Source organism: Grus americana, chromosome 8 (assembly GCF_028858705.1).
Source record: "Grus americana isolate bGruAme1 chromosome 8, bGruAme1.mat, whole genome shotgun sequence".
NCBI classification, from domain to species: Eukaryota; Metazoa; Chordata; class Aves; order Gruiformes; family Gruidae; genus Grus; species Grus americana.
This window is the reverse complement of record NC_072859.1, coordinates 29,110,185-29,131,968: the sequence shown is the minus strand read 5'-3', so window position 1 is coordinate 29,131,968 and position 21,784 is coordinate 29,110,185. Positions and strand designations below refer to the sequence as shown.

At 40.9% G+C, this 21,784-nt stretch overlaps 1 protein-coding gene across 4 annotated transcripts in view; it reads left to right on the top strand.

The window, feature by feature from the left end:
* The window catches only part of RAB3B (RAB3B, member RAS oncogene family), a 54,663-nt gene that overhangs the window by 29,064 nt on the left and 3,815 nt on the right, over positions 1-21,784 (top strand). For all 4 annotated transcript variants that reach the window (XM_054834364.1, XM_054834362.1, XM_054834365.1 and 1 more), the window contains 2 exons: positions 12,014-12,132; positions 19,905-20,029. In XM_054834364.1, the coding sequence (XP_054690339.1) occupies positions 12,014-12,132; positions 19,905-20,029 (244 nt within the window). The remainder of the gene's footprint in view (positions 1-12,013; positions 12,133-19,904; positions 20,030-21,784) is intronic.

The following is a 21,784-nucleotide window of genomic DNA, read 5'->3' as shown; positions in this document are numbered from 1 at the left end:
ACTTTCTTTGTTTTAACAATCCTATTAACACCTGGGGATTCTGACCTAAGCACAGTCTAATTGAGACACGATGTGAAGCCTGTAATTGAGTTTCTGTTTTCATTAGATAATTTCATTAATTGTATTTCCATCATTTGCTCCTGAAATCTGAGAATGATGTCTGAGAAATGGCTTTTCAGTAACCACGTGGATGTAGAGGTGGTGACAACTCTGCTTCTCCAGAGTGTGGTTATAATTCTCAGTGCAGTCTGTGCGCTAATCTGCATTACCATGCTATGAAATTGTTCAATGTTCAGACTATGTCACAAGCTGCCAAAATGGAAAAGCTCCAGGAGGATGCTTCTGCATGCTACAAGCATATGTCACAAGGCATTATATCCTAAGCATCATATCCTAACCTGAGTCTGAGATGCAAACAGAGTACAAACAAAATGCATCTTCGACTTTGAATGTCTTAAGCTTTACCAGATTTCTTCACAACTCTGTGGGTGCCAAGTTCGGCCAAACCCCTGGACTTCCACAGAAGAAACTGTACACAAAGATTTAAAAAACAAACAAGACAACAAAAAACCCAACAACCAAAAAAAAAACCAAAACACAAACCCCAGCAAACCACTAGCAGAAGCAGAGGTGGGCAGAAAGTACAGTTCTTTTAAAAGTAGTTTCATAATGTTTTGAAGCAGTTATGCTGTTGCTGAAGTCCTGTACCCTTAGTGTTAAAATGTCTTTAGCTCATTGGCAGATCTAATTCTGCTCACTTATATGTTATGTTTTGCTCCAAAGTTTGCTTTTGCACCTTTTTGGTCAAAAGGAGTGATTTGGACTGGATTGGGATCAAGAACAAGTCCTAGGAGCCTTCTTTCTGTCTGTCATAGTAAATAACTTGTATTCCTCAAAACATCAACTTGTTGCACCTTCTCCAGACAAATCACGTAGCTACGCATGAAAGCAGAGGAGCTCGATCTGCCCAGAGGTTAGTTCTTGCTAAGGAAACTGGTTTCATTTGATAAATATTTCAGTGTGTGTTTTCCCCAATGTAACAGCACAAATTCATTCCTAAGCTGGAAGTGTTTCTAAAAGTGCGACGGTAATGGAGTGTAGCGTTGCCCTTTGTTGAACTGAGCCAGTGGTCCAGAGAGTTTGTTGTCAATTTTCTGCTGGCAGACAGTCTGGGTGATTTAGGAAGCAGCATAATGCTTATGCATGAACTTGTGCTTGTATTGTGGCTGATACTATGATTGCTTCAATTACAGATTTGTTGGTAGACCTTTGCTTGCTTGAGGTGATACTGCGTAGTTTCCCTATTTGATGAAGCTATATTAATGTAAAATTGATAGCATATAATGAAGAATAATGCCCACCATATTTTTGTCGATCTGTAAAGCATCACATGCATTTAGTGTTCAGTACAAATATGATCTTATGCTGTCCCTGTTGCACATAGGATTTTCATTCACTTTAAATAAGATGGTCTGGAGTTGTCATAGCTCTTCACAGCCGCCTTTCCTTGGGCTGAGGTCTGTTATGTGTATTTTGAGAAACAGATCACATGGAAAGTGCTGTACCTTCTTTTCCTCTTATCTAGAAACTTAGTCTCATGGGAGAGAAGTCAGGACCTCTGTGTGTGCAGGATTCTTCACTGAGGTCACTGGACACAGGCAGGACCTTACAAATTCTTCAGGGCTTATTTTATATCAAAGTTCAATTGCCCAATGGCATCTCCCCAAATCTGGGCCAAACTGTGAGGTCTTGGTAAGTACAGGCTGTGCTTGAGAGCCTGACTGAGGTCCCACTGGTGTGAATGGCTGGGGACAGATGAGCCTGGAGGCATGCAGCAACATAGCTGCTCTCCATCAGAGGAGCAGGTAAGTGCACCACGTGGGACACCAGCAGTCCTTGTAGCGCAGTCTTCTCTGCACCATAGATCTGCCCCCAATAAAAGTAATTCTGTTGCCTTCAGCAGAAGCTCGCTCAAATCCTGTAAAAAGTATGAGCAATGCTGCTGTAGCAAACCTTCTCTGTAGCTAACGTTTTTCCTGCTTGGATGGTAATTCTTTGACCTTTACCACTTGTATACATGTGCACATATTAGGCTAGCAGCAAGTTGGGTTTGAAATGGTCTGCTGCTCTTATGCCTCATGTTATTTAATAGATCATAAGAAATATAATAGAGTTCACCACCAGTATTTTTTTTTGTCAATATTCATTCTTTATATTGGTTGACTTCAACTGTTTGAGATTCACGCTGGTGGAAACATCCATTAATGCTCATTTTCCAGCTGATTCTACTCAAAGGCAATGTAAGGTGGGCCCAGCAGGACCTGTCCAACCTCAATCTGGGCCAGGATTTCTCACTGAACTCCTGCTCATCTGAAGTGCTGACATGATATTCTCATTAGTATCAGAGTTGTGGACCTGCTGCAGAACATGCTGTGATTGACCTAGCTGTAGTCTGCTTGCTAAATCTGTTTGAAATGTATTCTGGCTTCTTGGGGTCTTTTTTAATGAGCCTGGTCTTTAAAGAATTTTTTCCTTTGGTGGGGTTTTTTTGGTGGTGGTAGTGATTTTTTGTTTGTTTGTTTTTAACCTTTAGATAGGGCTTCCTTTCCTCTGTTTGCTGGGTTCCTTGGCAAAACTATTTGTCCTTGAAAAAAGGACTAGAGGAATGGATTTTGGCTTGGTTTGCTCCTAAAATGAACTTAGGTGCAGTATCTTTAATTTAGAAGAAATGCAAAGTGATTCCTGCCAAGAAGAGCTGCTAAAAGTCAGTTTTCTAAACAGCTGATGAAGGAAGTAATTGGGACATCTCAAGTAGGTAATGGTGGTAGGGAAAATCTGATTGTAGCCCCATTTGATCTTAGAGCAGGAAGAAGCAGTTCTTCATAGGTAGGGACTGGCTGGGCGAGGATTGGAACTGGGTTAGAAGTTTGAATGTCAGATAAATTAGTCATATGTGCTTCCTTTTTTATGATGCCAATCACACATTTTCTTCAGCTGGGAAATCTTTCTAAAAAGGTAAATATGAAGATGTGCTTTTCATCAGTAATATTTGAGCACTTAGTGTGTCCACTGGCCAAGGGCTAGGAAGCAGTAAATGACCTAGACAGGGCAGGGAGATGTGGTGGTGGTGAAGTGATTAGTACACCGTAAAAATACCAAACAGCAAAACATCTCACATGTTTGTCAAGAAGTATTTGCTCATGACCCTCATTCCAAATGCAGAGGAGGAGACGGCATCACCACAAAGGTGGGTGAACTTAAAACAGCATGTTAAAGGGCGTCACACCAAGAAACCCATAGGCACTGTAACCAGATCACAGCCCCAAAGGGACCTCACAGCTGCTCACTGAACTGCCTCAGGAGTGCAGTAGAGCCATCCGCACCTGCTACACAATGAAATTTTGAGTTTAACATCTGGACTGTGTGGTTATAATAGAAAATATTATGGTAAATGGTAGCAGATTATTTTCTTTGTCTTGTGCTATTACTGAGCATCATCATGCATGTACTGTTGTGGTTGACAAAGAACTTCAATTCTAAGCCTCTATTTTAAGATGCTTACGACTACTCCAGAATAGCTGTCCTTTAGCTGAAAGTTTTCCTTTCTATTCTCGGCAGAGATGTGGGTTTACTTGGAAAGTTTCAAATTCCATTTGATTGTTTTTTTACATTTTTGTGAATTTAAACAAAAACCCCTTCATGTCAGCAGCGAAGAACTCTGTCAGATTTATTTATTGCATTGCTTTTCAAAGTAGGTGAACATTTCTATCAAATCTAAAGTTACGAGATAGAGGAATCTGTTATTGCTAATTCCAGCATTTGGAAAATGTATTTCAAACTCTACTGAAGTGATAAATATCTTTTTCTTTTCTTTTTTATTTACCTTCTGATTTATGAGCTTCAGACAGTTCTTGGGTTTTGTTGTCTTTAAGCTTTTGTTCTACCTTCTTGAATGCTAGAACCTTATATGTCTTTATATTTTTGGTTAATGCTCACCTGAATTCAGCAGTGGGGCTTTTTTCCTAGTTTGGGAGATAATAAATTGGAAATTGCCTGATCAACTCTTAATTTCCACTGAATCTTGAAAAATTACACACTAAGATTTTAAAGACCTTAAAAGAATTTTTTTTTACTGGCGTGTGGTTCTTAATATAAATTATGTTTGGTTATTTTCTTTTTGTCTTGCTGCTGCCCTTCAATTTAAAGCAAGTGTTCTTGCCTCACGGTTGTAATTTGATCTGGTATTTTAATCTTAGAAATATCATAACACCTTCACAGAATTTCTGAGCACTTTGTCTTAAAATTGGTCCCCTTGACACAATATCTCTCAGGGGTTCTTGTGAAGTATGAGGGTCAGATTTAGCCCTAATCCACTACTAAATAAGCTGAAATTTTCCCTTGATAACAACAAGCCCTAGGAGCGATGCTCATAGCAGACGACTAAGTTTTCTTACAATTAGGGGTACTAACAGGTCTTCCAGGCACAAAGTCATTGAGCTTTGGACATAAATATTTGCTTTGTAACTGAGTTAATTGAAGGTCTTGCCAAGAGTCGAGCAGCCGCGGTCAGGGTTGGGTACCACCGCGATGCTGCCGGGGGACCGGAGCCATTCGGATGCTGCCCAGCCTTGCGCAAAGCCTGCTCTGCACAGACCTGAGCAGCCCCTCTCGCAGCCTGGCTCTCTTGCTGGTTACCATGACATTTGATCACCTAGAAATAGGCTCCAGGAAGTCTGGGTCTCGTTCTGCTGCTCTCAGAGCTGGGATTTGCTCTGTTTGGCTTTGTGTGTTTGAGGGGGAGGGAGGCCGATAGTGCTATAATGCTAATTCCCTTCACCTGTCCTTGTTCCTTTCCAGATCAAAGAACCAGGCTACTGAATTTAGACAGATTTGTACCACAGATCATTCAACTTCCTCCTCGCAGCTTTTGCATTTGTTCTTTTGGCAGTTGTTTCATAATGTATTGAGATTTTTCTTTCTGCTGTACCTCTCTATAGATTAGCAGGCTGCTGTTAGACCAACACGATGGTAGCTGGACTGCGGCACGTCTATCTACAGGACCATGTAGAATGTCCATGCTTGCTCATTCGCAGTGTAGTGCTGCTTCTGAAGTATTCTGGCTGTGATTAATTTATCCGCTTCTCAACAACCCTAGCTAATTAATAATGCTCATAGTGGCTAACATTGCTCAGACATCTGTGCGTTGTAGAGCTGTTCTTACAGTGGTTGATTAACAGAATTAAAGGATATATGTGGGACAGCTAAAAAGATCTAGCAAAACTGGCAAAATATTCTTATATAGCAATGCTATCTAAGTGCCTAAATGCTTTCAGTGCCTAAAATGCTTCTTATTCTAGGATCTCAGCCTTTTTTTATCATCACAGTGGTGGTTTTATCACTTGCCCACAGTGGATGGACTTTCAAATGCATCATACCTCTTGAACTTTGTTTGCTGTTTATTTGCAGCTAGAGAAGTAGAAGTAGGCAGGTGGTATGGATGCTACATATTTTTATTACTGCCATTTCTTTATTTTTCTGTCAAGGTAACTGGATCAGGAAGAATCAAAAAATATCAGACTGATCTTCATAGTAATCCTAAGTCATGAGAAATAAGACTTTTCAATTCTATAAGATTTAAGAAATGTGCACAATGATCTTAATGTTTGTGTGTACATCTTCATGTGATTTCTCTTTTGCAGCCACTGACTTTTAAATATTCTAACAGAGAAACTCAACTTACAAAAAAGATGAGAAGAGCAGATAATGTTCATAAGCAAGTAACCCTACTGCAGTCCTCTTTATGTTTTGACAGATCAGAAAGAGCAACTGCTGCTAATCTTTGTTACAATCTCAAGGCACCTGGGAAAATGGAAATAACATCTTAGTGGGTCATAAGCAGTAGTGTTAATCACAGTACCTTGGCCTGATTCCAGTTTGAAAATTACATTCTGCTGAGCAAATGTACCCCATTGCATTTCAGTGATTCACTTTTTGGTTTATATGGTGTGGAGTTGCTGAGCAAAGTTAAAGAGCTAGGGCTTCCCAACCACCAGAAATGTTTTAATGGTGGATGAGGTCAACCTGCGCTAACTTTGTCTTCCTTGTCCATCAGCTTAGTTTACAAAAGTACTTTAAAAAGACAAGTAAGTGCAGTGCCTCTCCTGAAGGTTCACTCAGCCAGTGACTTATGAGCGAACAACTTCAAAAGTGGGTGTGTGTGGCGGGGAAGACTGAGGCCTCTGACTGACCAGATACTGGTGAGCTCTTGTAGGTTGTGCATGTATTAAAAGTCCCTTTTCATAAAATTTCCATCTCCCTGGTGGGAGCAGTTAGCATGGGAATGTTAGAGAAAACAGGGTGGTAGGAGCTTCTGTACAGGATAAGCAAAATAGGATGGGAAAAGGGAAGCTTCTGCAACTGGTGGTACTGAAATTGTCCAGGGCTTCTGCTTTTACTGCCTCTAAAGAGTTGAAGTGGAGATAGCCATAGTGGGGAAATGTTTAAAAAACACTTTGCAAGGGTAGAGCCTTTTATGAAAAAAGATAGTGGGTTTGTGGTGGTGGTTATTTTTTTTCACAAAGAAATGTTTTGCTGCATGTTGCTAATGTTGCTCAGATGAAACTTGCTCTCAAGGTATCTATATGTGCCTGAGTAGGTTCCAGTGACTCTTGGGCAATGGGAGCACTCAATAACAAAAGAGGGAAAAAACATGTTTAATATGATCTGTTGAACTGGAGCATTTTAATCAGAGCTGAGCTCTGAGGGAACCAGGTGTTATTTTGCTCCTGGCAGCAATTGAAACTTCGCAGGCTTTTCATGACATCACGTCTTTTTCATGTCTTAACCAGTGACTCATCTTGCTTGCCTGTTTGTTCCTATTTCTAGCTGCCAGCAGGAACAGTAAGCTCAATGTTAGCATTCTCTTATTAATGGCACATACTAGTCTGCCCAAGGTCACTCTCTTCATTCACCCTTGTGGTTCTTGGGCTGGTTTTCTTCCCCCCTTCCTCTTTCTCAATGTGAGGAAGGCAGAACAGGGCAGCAGCGGAGAACATGAACAGGGCAGCAGCATGAACAGTTTGAGAGATCTGCCTGGAGGAGGGAAGAGAGTGGGGTGGGATGGAGGTTATGGATGGCAGAATGGCACTCTCACTGTTCACAACAGACACCAGCGTACCTCCATGTGAGCGTGAACGTTTCGTCATCCATGCAGAAGGGAAAGTAAACAGGTCTTGGACATAAAGGGGTTGAGTATTACTGAGCCCCAGGACAAGCAGCCCTCTGCCTTCAGGATGTGCCTTTATTTCTTGCTTATTCAGGTTCTGTCACATAGAGAACAGGAGCTGAGGTGGCCAGTCATGCTGAGAACTGAGCTGTGTTTGCAGGGAGTCAGATGTTTCCTGACACTTCAGTGTCTAACAGCTTGCTGCCCTTCTAACCACAGGGCTGTGAAGTTGATTATCCTGTCTCCAAGGCTGACCAAACTCCGAACAAGGTGCAAAAAGCTATAGTGTAGGTGTCACGATGTGATGCTGAACAGCAGGGGAGAAGAGATCTCTCCTTCACCACAGCTGATGAAGTCCTGAAATTGTGGTGGTGCTGGTTATTGGGGTTGATGTAGCCTCTGTTCTGACTCTGAGCAGCCTAAGCAAGGATGAGGCTAAGTATGTGCATCTCGTAATGGTTGCCAACCATCTGGACAACAGGTGACTCTTATTCTTGCATATTATTCTTCTTTAAAGAACCCCTACAGAATCAAACTATAATCCTTTAAAAAAAAAAAAAAATCAAAAGGTTTATTTCTTCAGAGGCTGTTTGTCACATGCACTGCTAGAACAGTCATGGTGCTGAGGGGATTAAATCTGCTGCAGATGAGAAGTTTCAGTGACATTTTATTTGGAACAAAGAACTTGTGGCTGGAAATCTTCACTGGAAGAACAATGGTTCAGAACCAGGGATTCTGATTTTTTCAGTCCTGCAGCAAAGAGCATCTGTCATGATTTAAAAACTCAAATGTGTTTCCTGTGTAAGTACCTTGATGTTTCTGCTGAGAGAGCCAAGGAAATTTAAGAAAAGCTGTTTATGCTCCTATTGTGAATATTTAGGTGATGGATCTTGTGAGTAGAGGGCATCTGCACAATGCAAATGCATTTAGGTCTTTTTCTCCTCTGATAAACACTGAATTTTGATCGCTCATTAATGCAAAACCCTCAAATTTTTGTTTCAAGCTACCAACTAATGGTCTTGTGGGGTTTTTTAATTGTTTGTATCAAGGACAGGCGCATATGTAAGCTACAAAAGAACAGTTGTTAGCACATTAGTGTGAATATACCTCACAGAGACCCTTCCGTGCTTGGTTACAGTCAAGCTTTCTGATTCCTCATCAGGGACAGCTAAACAGGCTTCTGGATGCTGAAGGCTCAGGCTGTTCTTCCTAGGCATTTGGCTAGACTGTTAATTAGAGCTACACCGGGTTTCTGCTGATCCTTGCCTGTGCCTTATGTACTTGTCTTCTAATGAGTTTGTGGTCTACCTGGAAATTTTGCAAACAACTTCGGGGGGGGAGAGAAGCAATCTGCGTCAGTTATTTTCTCCTTCATTAGATAAATGTTTTGCACATAAACTGAGGTGCCTAATTACCTAAGGTTTGTGGTGTTTTAAACTGATGTAAGGCACTGTAAATGCTGAAGAAACTGAGCTCAGATTTTGCAGTTTGTTTTATTTTACTTATGTTGAAGCATGTGGGGATTGTGGGAGTGTTCATGGAAGCTAGCATAAAACATGGTGTGAGTCAAGAAAATTAAGCCAGGTTATAGCTGTCTAAGAAGCTAACATAACCTGAGGAAAAAAAAAAATCACTTCAGGGTGATATTACAACGATTCAAATGGATTTGGAGAAATGCAACTAAAAACCGTTAGGAGGAGATGACATGCTCTGTACCTGTACAGTAAAACAGAGCGAGGAATCCGTCAGTGGCTCACAGAGGTGAATCACATCTCTGCATTGTAGAACACAGCTACCAGGGCAAGGTTATCCCTAAACTTTACGTACCATGAAATATAGGATGCCTTTCCCCCCCACATCCCCTCTGATAACCTGAGAAAGCAGGCACCTAAGTATATACTAATTAATATGCAAATTACCTTCCTAATAAGGTAAGTGCCTTGTCCACCAGAGAACAGGTTATGACTAAGCAAATGCATGTAGTCCTTTGGGGTTCTGCACCTCCTGCAGCCACATCCCCATCTCTCGCTAACGTATAAATCAGGGCCCACCCACACACAGGGGGTTCACAGGCAGATTACTGATATGCATGAACCAGAATTACTAAATTCCAGAGCTTTCAGGCAATAGCACAGTTTGCCTTTAACACAGATGAACTCTGTGGGCTGAGTCCAGTTCCTCACTGAGACGAGGCAGTGAGATGATACCAGGGCAGGTTTTGGAAGCCACCCTCAGAGTCCCTTGGGGCTGCTTCCCAGGACAGCCTGGACATACATCCTCAGAGCTAACTTCTTGCTCCAAGCCACTGTCAAATTTAATTTCTTTCCAAATTATTCTGTGTGTAGCTAGACAATGTGTCTTGCAGTTGCTTACTGACTGGTTACAGCCTCGTGCCCTAAGCCAAAATGAGTGCTAGTTAAACACAGAGCAGAAAACAGAAGAACCTGGGAATGTAGGTATAAAACAATAATGTTGTGAGCATGAGAACTGAAGAAGCCTGACTTCCTATGGATTTGTTTCTTTTTGTTGGTTGCAGGATCTGAGGAGTAACTAATAGTGATTTAGGCTTTTCTCCTAATGAGGCATGAAGAAAGCCTCTCTCCTGTGGGTCCTTTGGTGCTGGAAAAAGATAAGCATTGCAGTTAAGCTTTTTTCCCCCAGCTAAGGTGTGAGTAAGGTCTCTCTTCTTCACCTTACCAACTATTTTCATGATCTTCTTAAGAACTTTTTGGAGTGTTTCCCCTCAGTCAAATTTGATCAAAAGTCAGTAGAGTTATAATGAGCATATGCACGTGCACGTGTGGAGACTGATGATTTAATAAGCCTCATGTCCTTAGGAAATGTCTCTGAATAAACAGAACAATACTATTGCTGCTGAGACCTTCCCCACTTGAAGAAGTATAGTTAGGATCTAGTTGGCGCGGCTGGTTTAGCTGTTCAGCAGTGTCAGCGACTATGAGTGCTCTGTGATGGGTTTATTGATGGCAGGAGAAGAAATGGTCACTCAGGCTGCAAGGTGTAGTGCACCTCATTCTGGTACCTCTTGTCAGGAGGGAACAGGAGGACTATTTCTCAGCCAGTGTGCAATGCCTTGTTGTGATCAGCCAATGGACTACCCTGTCTTGAAATAAATGCACAAGCTTCAAGGAAAAACCCCTTCTTTTTCCAGAGGATTGGTGGAGAAACAGCAAGATTCCTGCTGCATAATCTCTCCACTGGGAAATTCATAGTGTGTTACAGCTGTGGATAGTCTCACAGTAGTGCAATAGGCAGAGCCTTTTAAGCAAGCTGCAGGGAGCTTATTTACTAGCGTTTTCCTCCTACAGAGAGCCTCTGTGATGTTCTGGGGCAGAACAACAGGCGATCATTGATGTTTTCCCCTTTCATAGACTGGCTAGCATGTGTTGTGGAAGGGCAACACTGTCTCTTGCATGCAGCAAAGCCAAAGCTGCATGGGAATGAGGGACAGGAGGATTTTAAAGCTGAGTAGTTTCCCCACCACTGCACCTTGTGTATTTTCTGAGGTTGTGGTGATGTGCTGTGTGTGATCAGATAATGGGCTTTATACTCCTGCAAGAGTGCTCTACATGGATTTATTTTACTCTTCAACTAGCTATATGATTGATAAGTCCTTTAGGGTCTTTTTCTCTAGAGAAGAGAAACTGGAATCATGTTTTAAAACAGCAGCAATGGTAAATGCTTTTTTAAGTGTGGGGTTTGGAGGACTAAAGGACCATTCATTTCAGAACTGCTGAACCGTAAGAGTAACTAGTAGACAACACCTTACACTGAACATGCACTTTGAAGGTAAGGCCTTTTGTACCCCTGTAGCTGTTTCACAGAGTTGTCATTTGCCAAAAGATGGATGAAATTTGTTTGTTCAAATGATAGATACCTCCTGAATGAGAGAGATGTTAAGCACACGACTTCTGTCCTTGGTTCAGAAGGCAGGTCCAGAGGGAATGGATTGGCTGCAGAACTGCTGATCTGATGTAGAAGTATTCCTCAGTTTAAGAGCAGGCACCCAAAATGTGAGGAATAAATGTTGTTTGCATCCAACAGATGGTAGTTGACATGTTTTCCAGCTGTCACAAGTCTTGAAATTCTTCTGTTGTATATGCCAGAGTTTCACCTTTGTGCTGCCAGGCTGAACATAGAAATGACAACTGCAGGTAGAGGTATTCTACAGCACTCTGTAGGTAAAGAGAATTAAGCTGAACCAACAGAAGAGGGTTAGTAAATCTCAAATTAGTATGTGCACTTCCGACATCATGATTGGGATTAAATTCACTTTGTAGAATAATTTTCATTGCATCAAGTCTTTCACTGTTGTCTCTAACCTCAGGTGAGAACTGAGTCACCCACAGCATCTATCTCAAGGACATTTTCCTGACCGTGACACTAAATTGCAACATGTAAATGTCTGTTGCCTGGTATGGTCCTGGACTGTTTTCTATTGCCTCTGCCTTGAAGTGTCAGCTTTCAGTGAACTCTGCTAACGTTTTATTATTGCATTGAGGCTGAGGCAGAGAAGAGCAATTAAAGGGTTGACATCTTTGGTATTTTTTAATAGTGCATGTGTCAAAATGCATTTAATAAATCATAGTTGATGCAAAAGCCCAATTAATGCTAAAATGTAAGTAGAGTTCATTTCAGTTGGGAGCAAATGAGAATTTTAAGATGTATAATAACAGAAAGTGGTTGCTTTATTTAAGATCTAAGACCTAACTACAATGCCTGTTTCTGAGAATTGAAGTCTTAAAGCCTAAATATTCCTTTCTGTTCCAGGATACAGCTGGACAAGAAAGATACAGGACTATCACTACAGCCTACTATCGAGGAGCCATGGGCTTCATCCTCATGTATGATATCACCAGTGAAGACTCCTTCAATGCAGTGCAGGACTGGTATGAAAGATAATTGTTATTGGGTTTGTTTGGTTTTTTGGCTGATTGTCTCCTCACAATTGTTTGTTGAGAACATTAGACGTGCCACCCTCCACAGTGCTTTGCATCACCGTATTCTTTCCTCTTTCTCTCTCACTCTGGGATAAATGATTTGTTTTTAAAACTCTCCTTAGAAAAAGTTCTACAGTTTCATTTTAATGAAAAAGTTATAATTCAAATATAGTAGCATAGTATAGCAGTTATTGCTTTTAAAAGTTCTAATTTATTGTAAAGAAATTAATCCTTTAATGCATTATTTGGCCTTATGAGGTTTCTGGCTATGCTGCTAAAACAATCTAGTTTAACAGTGGTTGGTTGAGTCAAATCTCATTTAAAGATCTAGTAAGGCTAAATATTTCCAAATTGCCTTAAAAAGTGATTTTTTTTTTTTGGAACCTACAAGTGTAGACACATGCAACAGTATTCACCTTGCTTAACTTGAGATAATTAAAAATCTAACTTTACCGATTTAAAACTTGTGAAGTTTAAATTAGTTGTAGTTGTAATAAGAGGAGGAAGAGCAAGGTCTAGGACAGAAAGCAAGCAAACCCCTTGGAAGGGGCCTGTCTGTTACCACCTGAACAACTCTGTGAGGCAGTGCTCAGGGTGGCGTGGGGGAGGAGGAGTTACCTATTAAATGGGAAGGGTGGGGACTCAGCCCTAAAACTAGGTATGAAACAGATTCTCAGCTGTTATAAACTCCACAGAATTCAGTCCAAATGCAGAAACAGCAGAAAATGATTTCTGGACTTTCTGATGACAAAATCAGGAAATAAATTTGGCTTACAAATTTCCTGTAAGCCAGGAAATATTTCTTGCTTACAGTGTAAAAAGAAAGCACCAGGTCAGTCACTGCAAAAACTCCATGGCAGTATCAAAGCTGCACTGGTACCCAGGCTCATCTCCCCCAGTTTTTGGTGTGCACTTCCCCTTCCACACTTGGAGGCTCCCCTTGTAGCTCATGCCACCTGTCTTCTTTCTCGGGAAGAAATGTCGCATCTCACCTCACACTGTGATCTGATTTTGGAAGCAGAAGAGCACGTACAGAGCAGGAAGAGTAGAGGTCTTCCCAGAAGAGCCAGATCACGTGTTGTTTCTGTGGCCATGTGTGGTTCCTGCAGCCCCCTCAGTGGCAGCTGATGGGAGGTGTTTTCTCAGCAGTGATCTCGGTGACATCACAGGAGCATAAAACAGTAGCATGTAAGGCAACTTAAAAATTTTCTTACCTAAGAGATCAGAAGAGCCTCCTTTCCCTGGAACATACGCTGGCTATGGCGTTGGCTCTTAGCATCCAGCTCAGTCTGGCTTTTTGTTGAACACCTGTTCCATATCCCCTAATCTAGGTTGTAACTCAAAAGCTGCAACAACATGGTTTGTTGTTTCTAGTAATTTGGTCTTCCTCCAAGGCTGTCCATTATTAGTTCTCACTGTCCACTGAAGCAGTTGGTCATGATCATCACATCTAAAGATGTAGTCTCCACTTTCACCCCATCTCCAGTATCATGACACCATGCTGCAGAAGGTGAATTGCAGCACCTTCCCTGAGCTGTCCTTCAGCAGCTAATGACAGAGGAATAAATTTCTTCCTTGCTAGAAACACAGACCCAAAAGCTTTGCCAAACCCAGGTTCACCCATGTGGCACGCCCTCTACCAGGCTCAGATGAACATGTTTCTCCAAGTGTCTACACAGGGATTTTTTCCATAGGAGCGCAGGCATGTGATCTAGGGCAATATCTTTCACTAAACTACACATGTTTTCAGCTTGGTTCCCTGTTGAAGCAAGGTATATACGACCAGTTCATCTGTCTGTTGTTTCCTCTCATTGTTTTACTTAACAGTCTTAATTTAGCCAAAAAATAACAAGTGTCAGTCTAATACGCTGCCATTGTGAGGTATTATTTTAAAGTTTGCACGGGTGAAGTTTAACCTGAAGATTTGCATTGGAAATGGTCTAACATCTGTTCTATCAAAGGCAGCGGTGCTAGAGTGTAAGAATTAGGAAGGGTTGGCTTTGTCTATTTGACTTCATGTCTCCCTGTGCCACAGGGGCTGCATGAAAACCTTTGCTAAGAGCACTTTGTCAGCCAAAGGACAGAGGTGAACCATCACTATTGGTTTTTACTCTGTAGGGCAGAAATCTTTCCAATCATCAGTTTTAAGATTCTGAGTCCAAATTATGTCATGGGGCAGATAAAATCAGGCTGTGGTAACGCATTTCCATCCTTTCTGAAGCTTGTCCACAGGAGAGGAGATGAGGACTGTAGCTGTGCCAGCAGAGTCCTCTAGTGGTGATGCAGCTAAGAGGTGGGTTTTTTTCCCAGTCTGCAAAATAGCTTTCTAAATTTCCAAATGGACAAGAAATGGAAAAAAAAGCTTTTGTCTGGTGCTTCTGTATCAGCCTCTGCCATTTGCTAGCATAGCAAGTAGGTAGGATTTTTTGTTGTTTTTTTCTCGCCATGCTGGGTGATACAGTTATGCTTCAAAAAAACATTACACTGGATCTGGTCTTCAGTCAGGAACTGTATTCTCGGAAAATTAAGGTGTCTACTACTTGAGCTCCTTTAGCTCAGAGCCTTTATCTCCATGAGACTAGTCCCTTCTTCAGCTCAAGTGCAAGACAGCAGCAGCATGTCCAGTGATAAAAACAGCCCTAGCAGTCCTGCAGTGCTTCTGCATGGTGCTGGTGAGAGGATGGAGTGGCAGCGATTGGGAAGCTGCGCAGGCTGCAAAGTCAGTAGCGTGCCCCTGATGCTCAGCCCTGCCTTGTCTCATCCCTCACGTGTGGATAGCTCAGCCTTCTTGCTCTGCCTGCTGTGCCCAAGGGGGAGGACCTTTAAGAGAGGGCTGGACCCAGAATGTTTGGGATGTGAGGTGGTCTGATGGGAGGACAAGTGCCTGAACCACGTCTTCTCCACTAACGAAGCTGTTACCCTCAGTAGCGTTGCTTCTAGATCCCCAGGAAAAGGCAAAGTCGCAAGCTGCTTTTTACCTTGCAAGAAAAGTGCATGGCCAGATATGCGAGTTGCCTCTCTGCTTGCAGAGGTTTAGGTGAGGTTACAACAAACCATGGTAGTTCTAAGACCATACTTCAACCCTCAGTGGAATTAAATGGGGCATCCACCTAGAATATATGTGCAAAAGCTAACAGCCAAGCTCATCCCACGTCGTCTTATATCCTGCAAGTTTCTAGAAATTACAGCAATTAATCCTACACATCCTTTCTCTCTTTTAAGTGTCCTGCTATCCTAGCTGGCTAGTGATGCATTTTTTCAGTGTCCTGGTACAGTAAATAAAGAATACTGTTAAGCTGAATATTTTTTTCATAAATGCAGCATGATGCAGCAGATCGGCTGACCTTTTAGACATTGGGAATAAATCAGCAGTACTCAGTTAATGTGAATTAAATCCAGTAAGGAACCTCTTAACCTTCCCAGTTATTTCTAAACTAGCTTGCATGGATGGAATTTGACTTTCTCTGGCATAAAAAGATGAGTAAGCCACCTGCCATGTGATCATGGGACTGGGTTCATAAAGTGAATACAATCAAGCTCAGGAGGATACCTCAAAAAAAAACCCAACCAAAACCAAACAAACAAACAAAAAAAAAACCCAGCAGCAAATAAAATACGAAGTGATGCCCCTTCCACTAACTTTTGGCTGCTGTCCATCCCAGTCCATTCTCATTGGCTGGTAAGAATTTCACACCTGAACATAATTCCTCGGTCCTAAAATTGTACCCATTCACAAAACCTTGGAATGGGTCGGGTTGTGTACAGTAGTCATCTCTGTAGTCAGAGATTCTCCAGTCCTAAAGCCTGTTACTTCTTGCTGGTGCCCTGCCTACTGCCATTCAGTGATTCAGGTTTTTTAAGATGCTGTGTAAGCAGGCTGTCAACATGAGTCTCAGCCCATCTCACTGCTTTCTCTTGTACCATCTCTTCCTGCAGAGTTCCCTACAGAAAACAAGCCAAAAGCATGAACAAACAGCTGAACCAGAGACCTAGCACTCCAAGTAAGCTTTCGCCCATGACAAACTCTTAGCTTCTGTTGAGCTTATAGGGATGTGCATAGATCTCAAAATTCATCTTCATAATTACACTGAAAAATTATGGGAAGGTAGCCTCGTGCAAAGTCAGCTCTCCATCAGAGACGAGTCTTTTCCCTTCTAGCCTCTCCAGCATCTTAGAGCTTATATCCTCCCTCTAGCTGGGAAATTGCCATAGCAGGTTGTGCTCACTAGCCTTATTATTATCCAAGCCTTTTCATGAAGCTCCAACATCCCCTCTAAAACTGCCTCCCGTGTACGTATGGTGCAATTTACCTCTCATCTCTGGCTCATTGGCATGTGACTCACTTAACAGCCTCCTGACCTGGCCTCACCTGCCCACAAGGGAAATGAGAATATATCTTCACATCTGCCCTATGATTTCTTCCTTGTGTGATCTTTTTACTGCACTCTTCTTATGGGTGGATATCCTAAAGAGGATTCTGGTTTGCTTTGTGTCACTCCAGAAATACTTCTCCTAAACCAAGTAAAGGCACTGTTTCTCCTGATCATGGCTGTGTATCAGGTATTTAGATAAGCTCTCCAGGTAGTATATGAATTTGAAGTACAGTCTTTCCTTCATTCACGTGACTCACTCCAGTTAATGATAATTATCTTAAAGCAGCTAAGAAAGAGTAAGATACACAATTTAAATGCATTTGGGAATATCTAGGACATGACCTGCTCTCCTGCTCCTCCACTGGGAAAGGTACAACAGATTGTATGAGAAGCCTTAAAAGATTAAGCCTGGGTAATTTTTCCTTACTGCAGTAGAGTCAGGTTATTTTACAAAAAAAAAAAAAAAGCATAAATGGGCAAAAGCAAAGATGGGTTTTACCTGATATTTGAAAATAACTAATTATTTTGTTTGAATAATGATATCTTTCCTGTAGTAGGGTGAGTGAACGGGTTAAATGAGCTTTCATGGCTTTCAGCTCAGTTTCTAGATTTTTTTTTTTTAGTAGGCTCCTTTGACAGTTATTATTTGACATTGGCTTGATAGTTTTGTGTGTAGATAAATCAGTGGTTTATACCTCATTTGAAACTGTACTGAAACTAGAATATACTCAGCATTTGATACTGTAAAGTAAATAGAAAATATTATGGAAACTCTGCTTTGGACAATCTAGACAATTTCATAGAAGGGAAGACAAAATTGGTTAAACGTAACTTAGATTTAAGTGACAGCTGGGTTCACAAATCATCAGTTTTATTTATCTTTAAGGCTGATCTCCAAATTAGGTTGTTGATATATCCATGTAACTGTGAACCTGAGACTATTTTTCTTCTAAGCATGAAGCATAAAAGCCATGCTTTGTCGTTAATTTGGGGAATTCAGCACAAATAAGGCACAGCATTGTTGTTGTCACAGAAATATATTTTTCCCAGTGTGTATATTAGACTGCCCTGATAGTTGTTGAAACATCTCAATTGCACAAGCCTTTTTATTTATTTATTTATTTACTTTTCTAAAAGCTTCTGGAAATTTGCTGCCTTTCTTTTTGTATGAGGATCACAGTTTCTTTTAGACAATTTTTTTCATAACTTTGTTTTCATTCCAAGTAAGCGTAAATGCCAGTGTTCTGCGAGAGAGGTTTTTCACTAACTCGTACAAAACAAGGAGAAGGATGAGTTTCTCTGGGAGATCCTTCATGCTTTTTTCTTCTTTCTAATTTTCTAAGTAATTCTGTTGAAATAGCTAAGATCTGGCAGTGTGTCCCCATATGACCCCCCAGGGGCTGAAATGAATCCAGAGAGAGGACTGGGAGTCAGAAGAGGAGCCTGGTTATAGGTGTTTTAAATTGAACCTGGAAAGACTTTCTTTCTCTCTATTGCTTATGCAGGGAGACTGGGGATATTTCATCTTCTTGGGCCTTTGGCTGACTTCCGAGGTCACCCCCTTCTGTGATGAGCCTTAGGAAACCACAGAGTACCACATAAACTCATCACAGACTCATACTGGCTTTTGCAAGGCTTGTCTACATAGAGACACTCGAAAGGGTGAAAGTGGAGGAGTCAAAATTGGGCTTGGAGCAAGTGCCTTTCCAGGAGGACGCTAAGAAGAGTATGAAGTTTCACTGCACGAAGTCCTTGATTATTTTTGCGTGTTGCAGCATGGGTCTGGCCTTGCTGAGTGGGCTTCATTTAGGTTTGTTTTCCAGTGCAATCCAAACAGGCTGCTGCTCAAAGGCAAGTTGCACAGTGAAATGACCCCTTTTTTCATAGATATCTGTGGAGTAACATGACTGTCTGCTTTCTATGGAAAAGGCAAGTAAGCAACTCAAACTAATTAAAAATTATCATTAGTGGATCAGAGCTGGAGGCTGCTGCTAATTCAAAAGAGAAGGAATCAAGTGCTTTATTGTTAAGGGAGTCCAAGCAAACTAAACAGAAGTAAAATCTGAGGGGACTCCTGGCTCTCCTGGGAAATGGCAGATTTACCTGAAACTGCAGGGTCCTGTATGGAGGGGTAGGGACAAAGAGTGGGAAGGTAAGTTGGGGAGTGGAGGAGGGAGGGAGTGTATCACTTCTGGCAGAGCAGCCTAATCACCTTTGGGAAGGAAGGAGTCTTAAAAGATAGAGCTGACTCGGTGAAGGTAAAATAGGTTGGGCCACTGAAAAAATGGATGAAAGTGAATGCTACCAAGCTAATACTGTTCTGCTGCTGGTCCGGTGACACCTCACTGAGGATGATGGGAAAGGACTCAGGATAAACAGAAAAATCTTTTGTTTCGTCATACAAAAACTATGAAGAGGCCAAATGTAAGGTCAGACTCCTGGGACCCACAGCTAGCTCCACTCCAGTTTCAGCACATGAGCCACAGAGAGCTTTAGAGGCTTTAAGTTCATCCCAGTGCTCCTGCTTAAGCTCCCATGCACTTGATCCCTCTGTCATTGAAGTTAGCATTTGTCTGATACTTGCCGTCTGTCATTGCATCTGCTGTTTCCTGCCTTAGGTATCACTTAATCCTGCTGAGTTCAAACATTAGCTCACAGAGCCTTGCCTTGATCCCATATCTTCCCAATTTGGTAAATCTCTGTTTCTCTTTAGCAATTGTTTCCAGGTTTCTATGCAATTTTCATTCTCCATGACCCAGTTTTCCTGTTCAAGCAAAGATGACTTGATGCTTCCGTCTGTTTGACTCTCAAAACACAATTTCTTATGGTGTTACTAAAATGCTGCAGCAAATGAGCATCTTTTTTGTCTGTTCTGAATTATTGTTATGTGTTTCAGAAGAAGTTGTAAATCTAGCATGAACTGTGTATCTATTGTATGGCTTTCTCTATAGGGACAATATCCTTAAGAGGTGTAACTGATTGCCATTCTTCTGACAGATTACAGCTGAAGGAGAATAAACTTTAGAAGAATGCTTTTTTTTGTCCCCAGATTTCAAAAAATATTCAGTTCAGCTTTTTGTCTGGATCTCATGATCTTTAAAACATTTGCAAAGTCTTAACAAGAAACTTTATTGTCATGCAAAGTTAAGGAGTAGTAAAATAGAATGGTGCTATAAATTACATAGTCTGCATTCTTGCTTCATGCATAAGCTTGGTCATTTTCTTTTAACCAACATACAGTCTTGAGATGTTGATGTTGGCATTAATGGTACTTGTTTTCATCCTTAATATATGATTGTATTTTGGCACAGTTGGTGGAATGTAACAATCTTTTTTGACCTGCTGTAGGGCCACACAAATCAAGACTTACTCCTGGGACAATGCACAAGTGATCCTGGTTGGAAATAAATGTGACATGGAGGATGAAAGAATTATTCCTGTGGAGAAGGGGAAACATCTAGCAGATCAGCTAGGTACATGTCAAACCTTTTCTTTCTACTTTTTTCTCTGCTTAGTTATACTGTGTTCTTTTTAATTTGTATGATAAAAAGTCCTTCCAGCCGTAATACTTTAATAATGGTATCACAGCTAAGAAGTGTAATATCATCTAGGCCCATATTTTACTTGTTTAGTGCTGAATACTACCTTCTTGTAGCATTGCTCCATCTGTAAAGCTAATATCTAAGGATGTAACAAAGATAAAGTTTGTCTGGATAGAGCAGCTTTTATTAGCTCAGCGGAATGAAATGAGAAACAGTTTTCATAAACACAATTCTATCTCCAGGTCTCTAAGTACCATATAGTCATTTTCAGAATGCAAACATTGATTTTTGTAGAAGGATTTTTTTTTTCAACTAAACAATGAAAAAAGTTTATAAATAAGAACTGTACAGTTGAGTAAAACGTATTTTTAAAACGTACTAGGCTTCTCTATCCAGGTAGGGAAATCACATTACATTATTGATGTGGGAGAGAAAAAGCAAAACATTTCCATCAAGAGGAAGCTGGAACTGAAGTGAAAATTTTAGAATGAACAGCAAAATAAACTCATCATTTATTTTCTCATTTATTTATAATTTTTCATTATATACTATAGCATATGTGATCTTTTTAATCAGGGTTTTTGTGTTAAGATTTAACTATACTGTCATCGTCTCTTAAAGAATTCATAGTGGCAAGTAAATCCTGTTAAAATTGAATTCAATTAACAGTGGAGACACTTACAGTGGGCATACCATAGATATTTGTTTAGCTTGTAAGAGAAGAGATTCTTACCAGACCCGAAGGAATCACCATCATCCCCAATTTATAAAATCTGATGTTGTCTTAATTCTTAAGCAGTGACTGGAGGGTGTATTGTTAAACTGAGGGTACTGGACTTCCAGTATAAGCTGCGTACATTGTTGTAGTTCAAAGCGTGACCACGATCAAATTGCCAGTTATGGTTAAATCTTAGATAATGAGTATTTATTAGTTGGGAGTTTTGTTGGTGTTGTTTTTTAATGAAGGGAAGGTATAGAAAATGTGCTCATAGATGAGTATAGAGTATGGCTTTGTGATAGGGACCTGTGTGGTCTAAACAAAAAAATGGTCACTGTTCCAAAGAGTTAAGAGCAATCAGATTATTTTTTCATGTTTCATGTGGGGAAAGAAAAAAAAAAAAGGCATGTCTACAAAGGCCTGCAGGTTTAGAGCCTTCAAGTGTAAATTCTGCATGTACTAAGCACAAAGGGGTCCCATTCATGACTGGAGCCTTGAGGCACTGCCATCATAAATAATAAGCAAATACCAAACTAAACCCTCTAATTTCCCATCATTGTTATTATTGTAATAATAACTCTTTACCAGCAAAGCAAACAAAGACGTGGTTAGTTTGAAAATCAGGCTCTTTTTTTTACACAGAATCTGATTTGCTTTTGAAAATATGAATGTGAATAAACTCGGTTCCTGGCTTGCAGACTCTCAAAACCGTTGTGAATGCAAGTGGGCCCACATATTTTGCAAGAGTAATTATGCTGTTAGTAGCTGAAAATTTGTCCAGAGCAATGTAACAGCAAATAGTTTTACTGGAACTCCCACTCCTGTTTAGACTTCTAATTTTTTTTCTCCCCCCAAAATTAATCTGCTTGTTTAAATACAAACTTGGCATCTAGAATCTGAATCCTTTAGGTATGGGACACTTCTAAACACACAGGCGCACAGAGTTACCGTAGCAACTGACTCGGTCA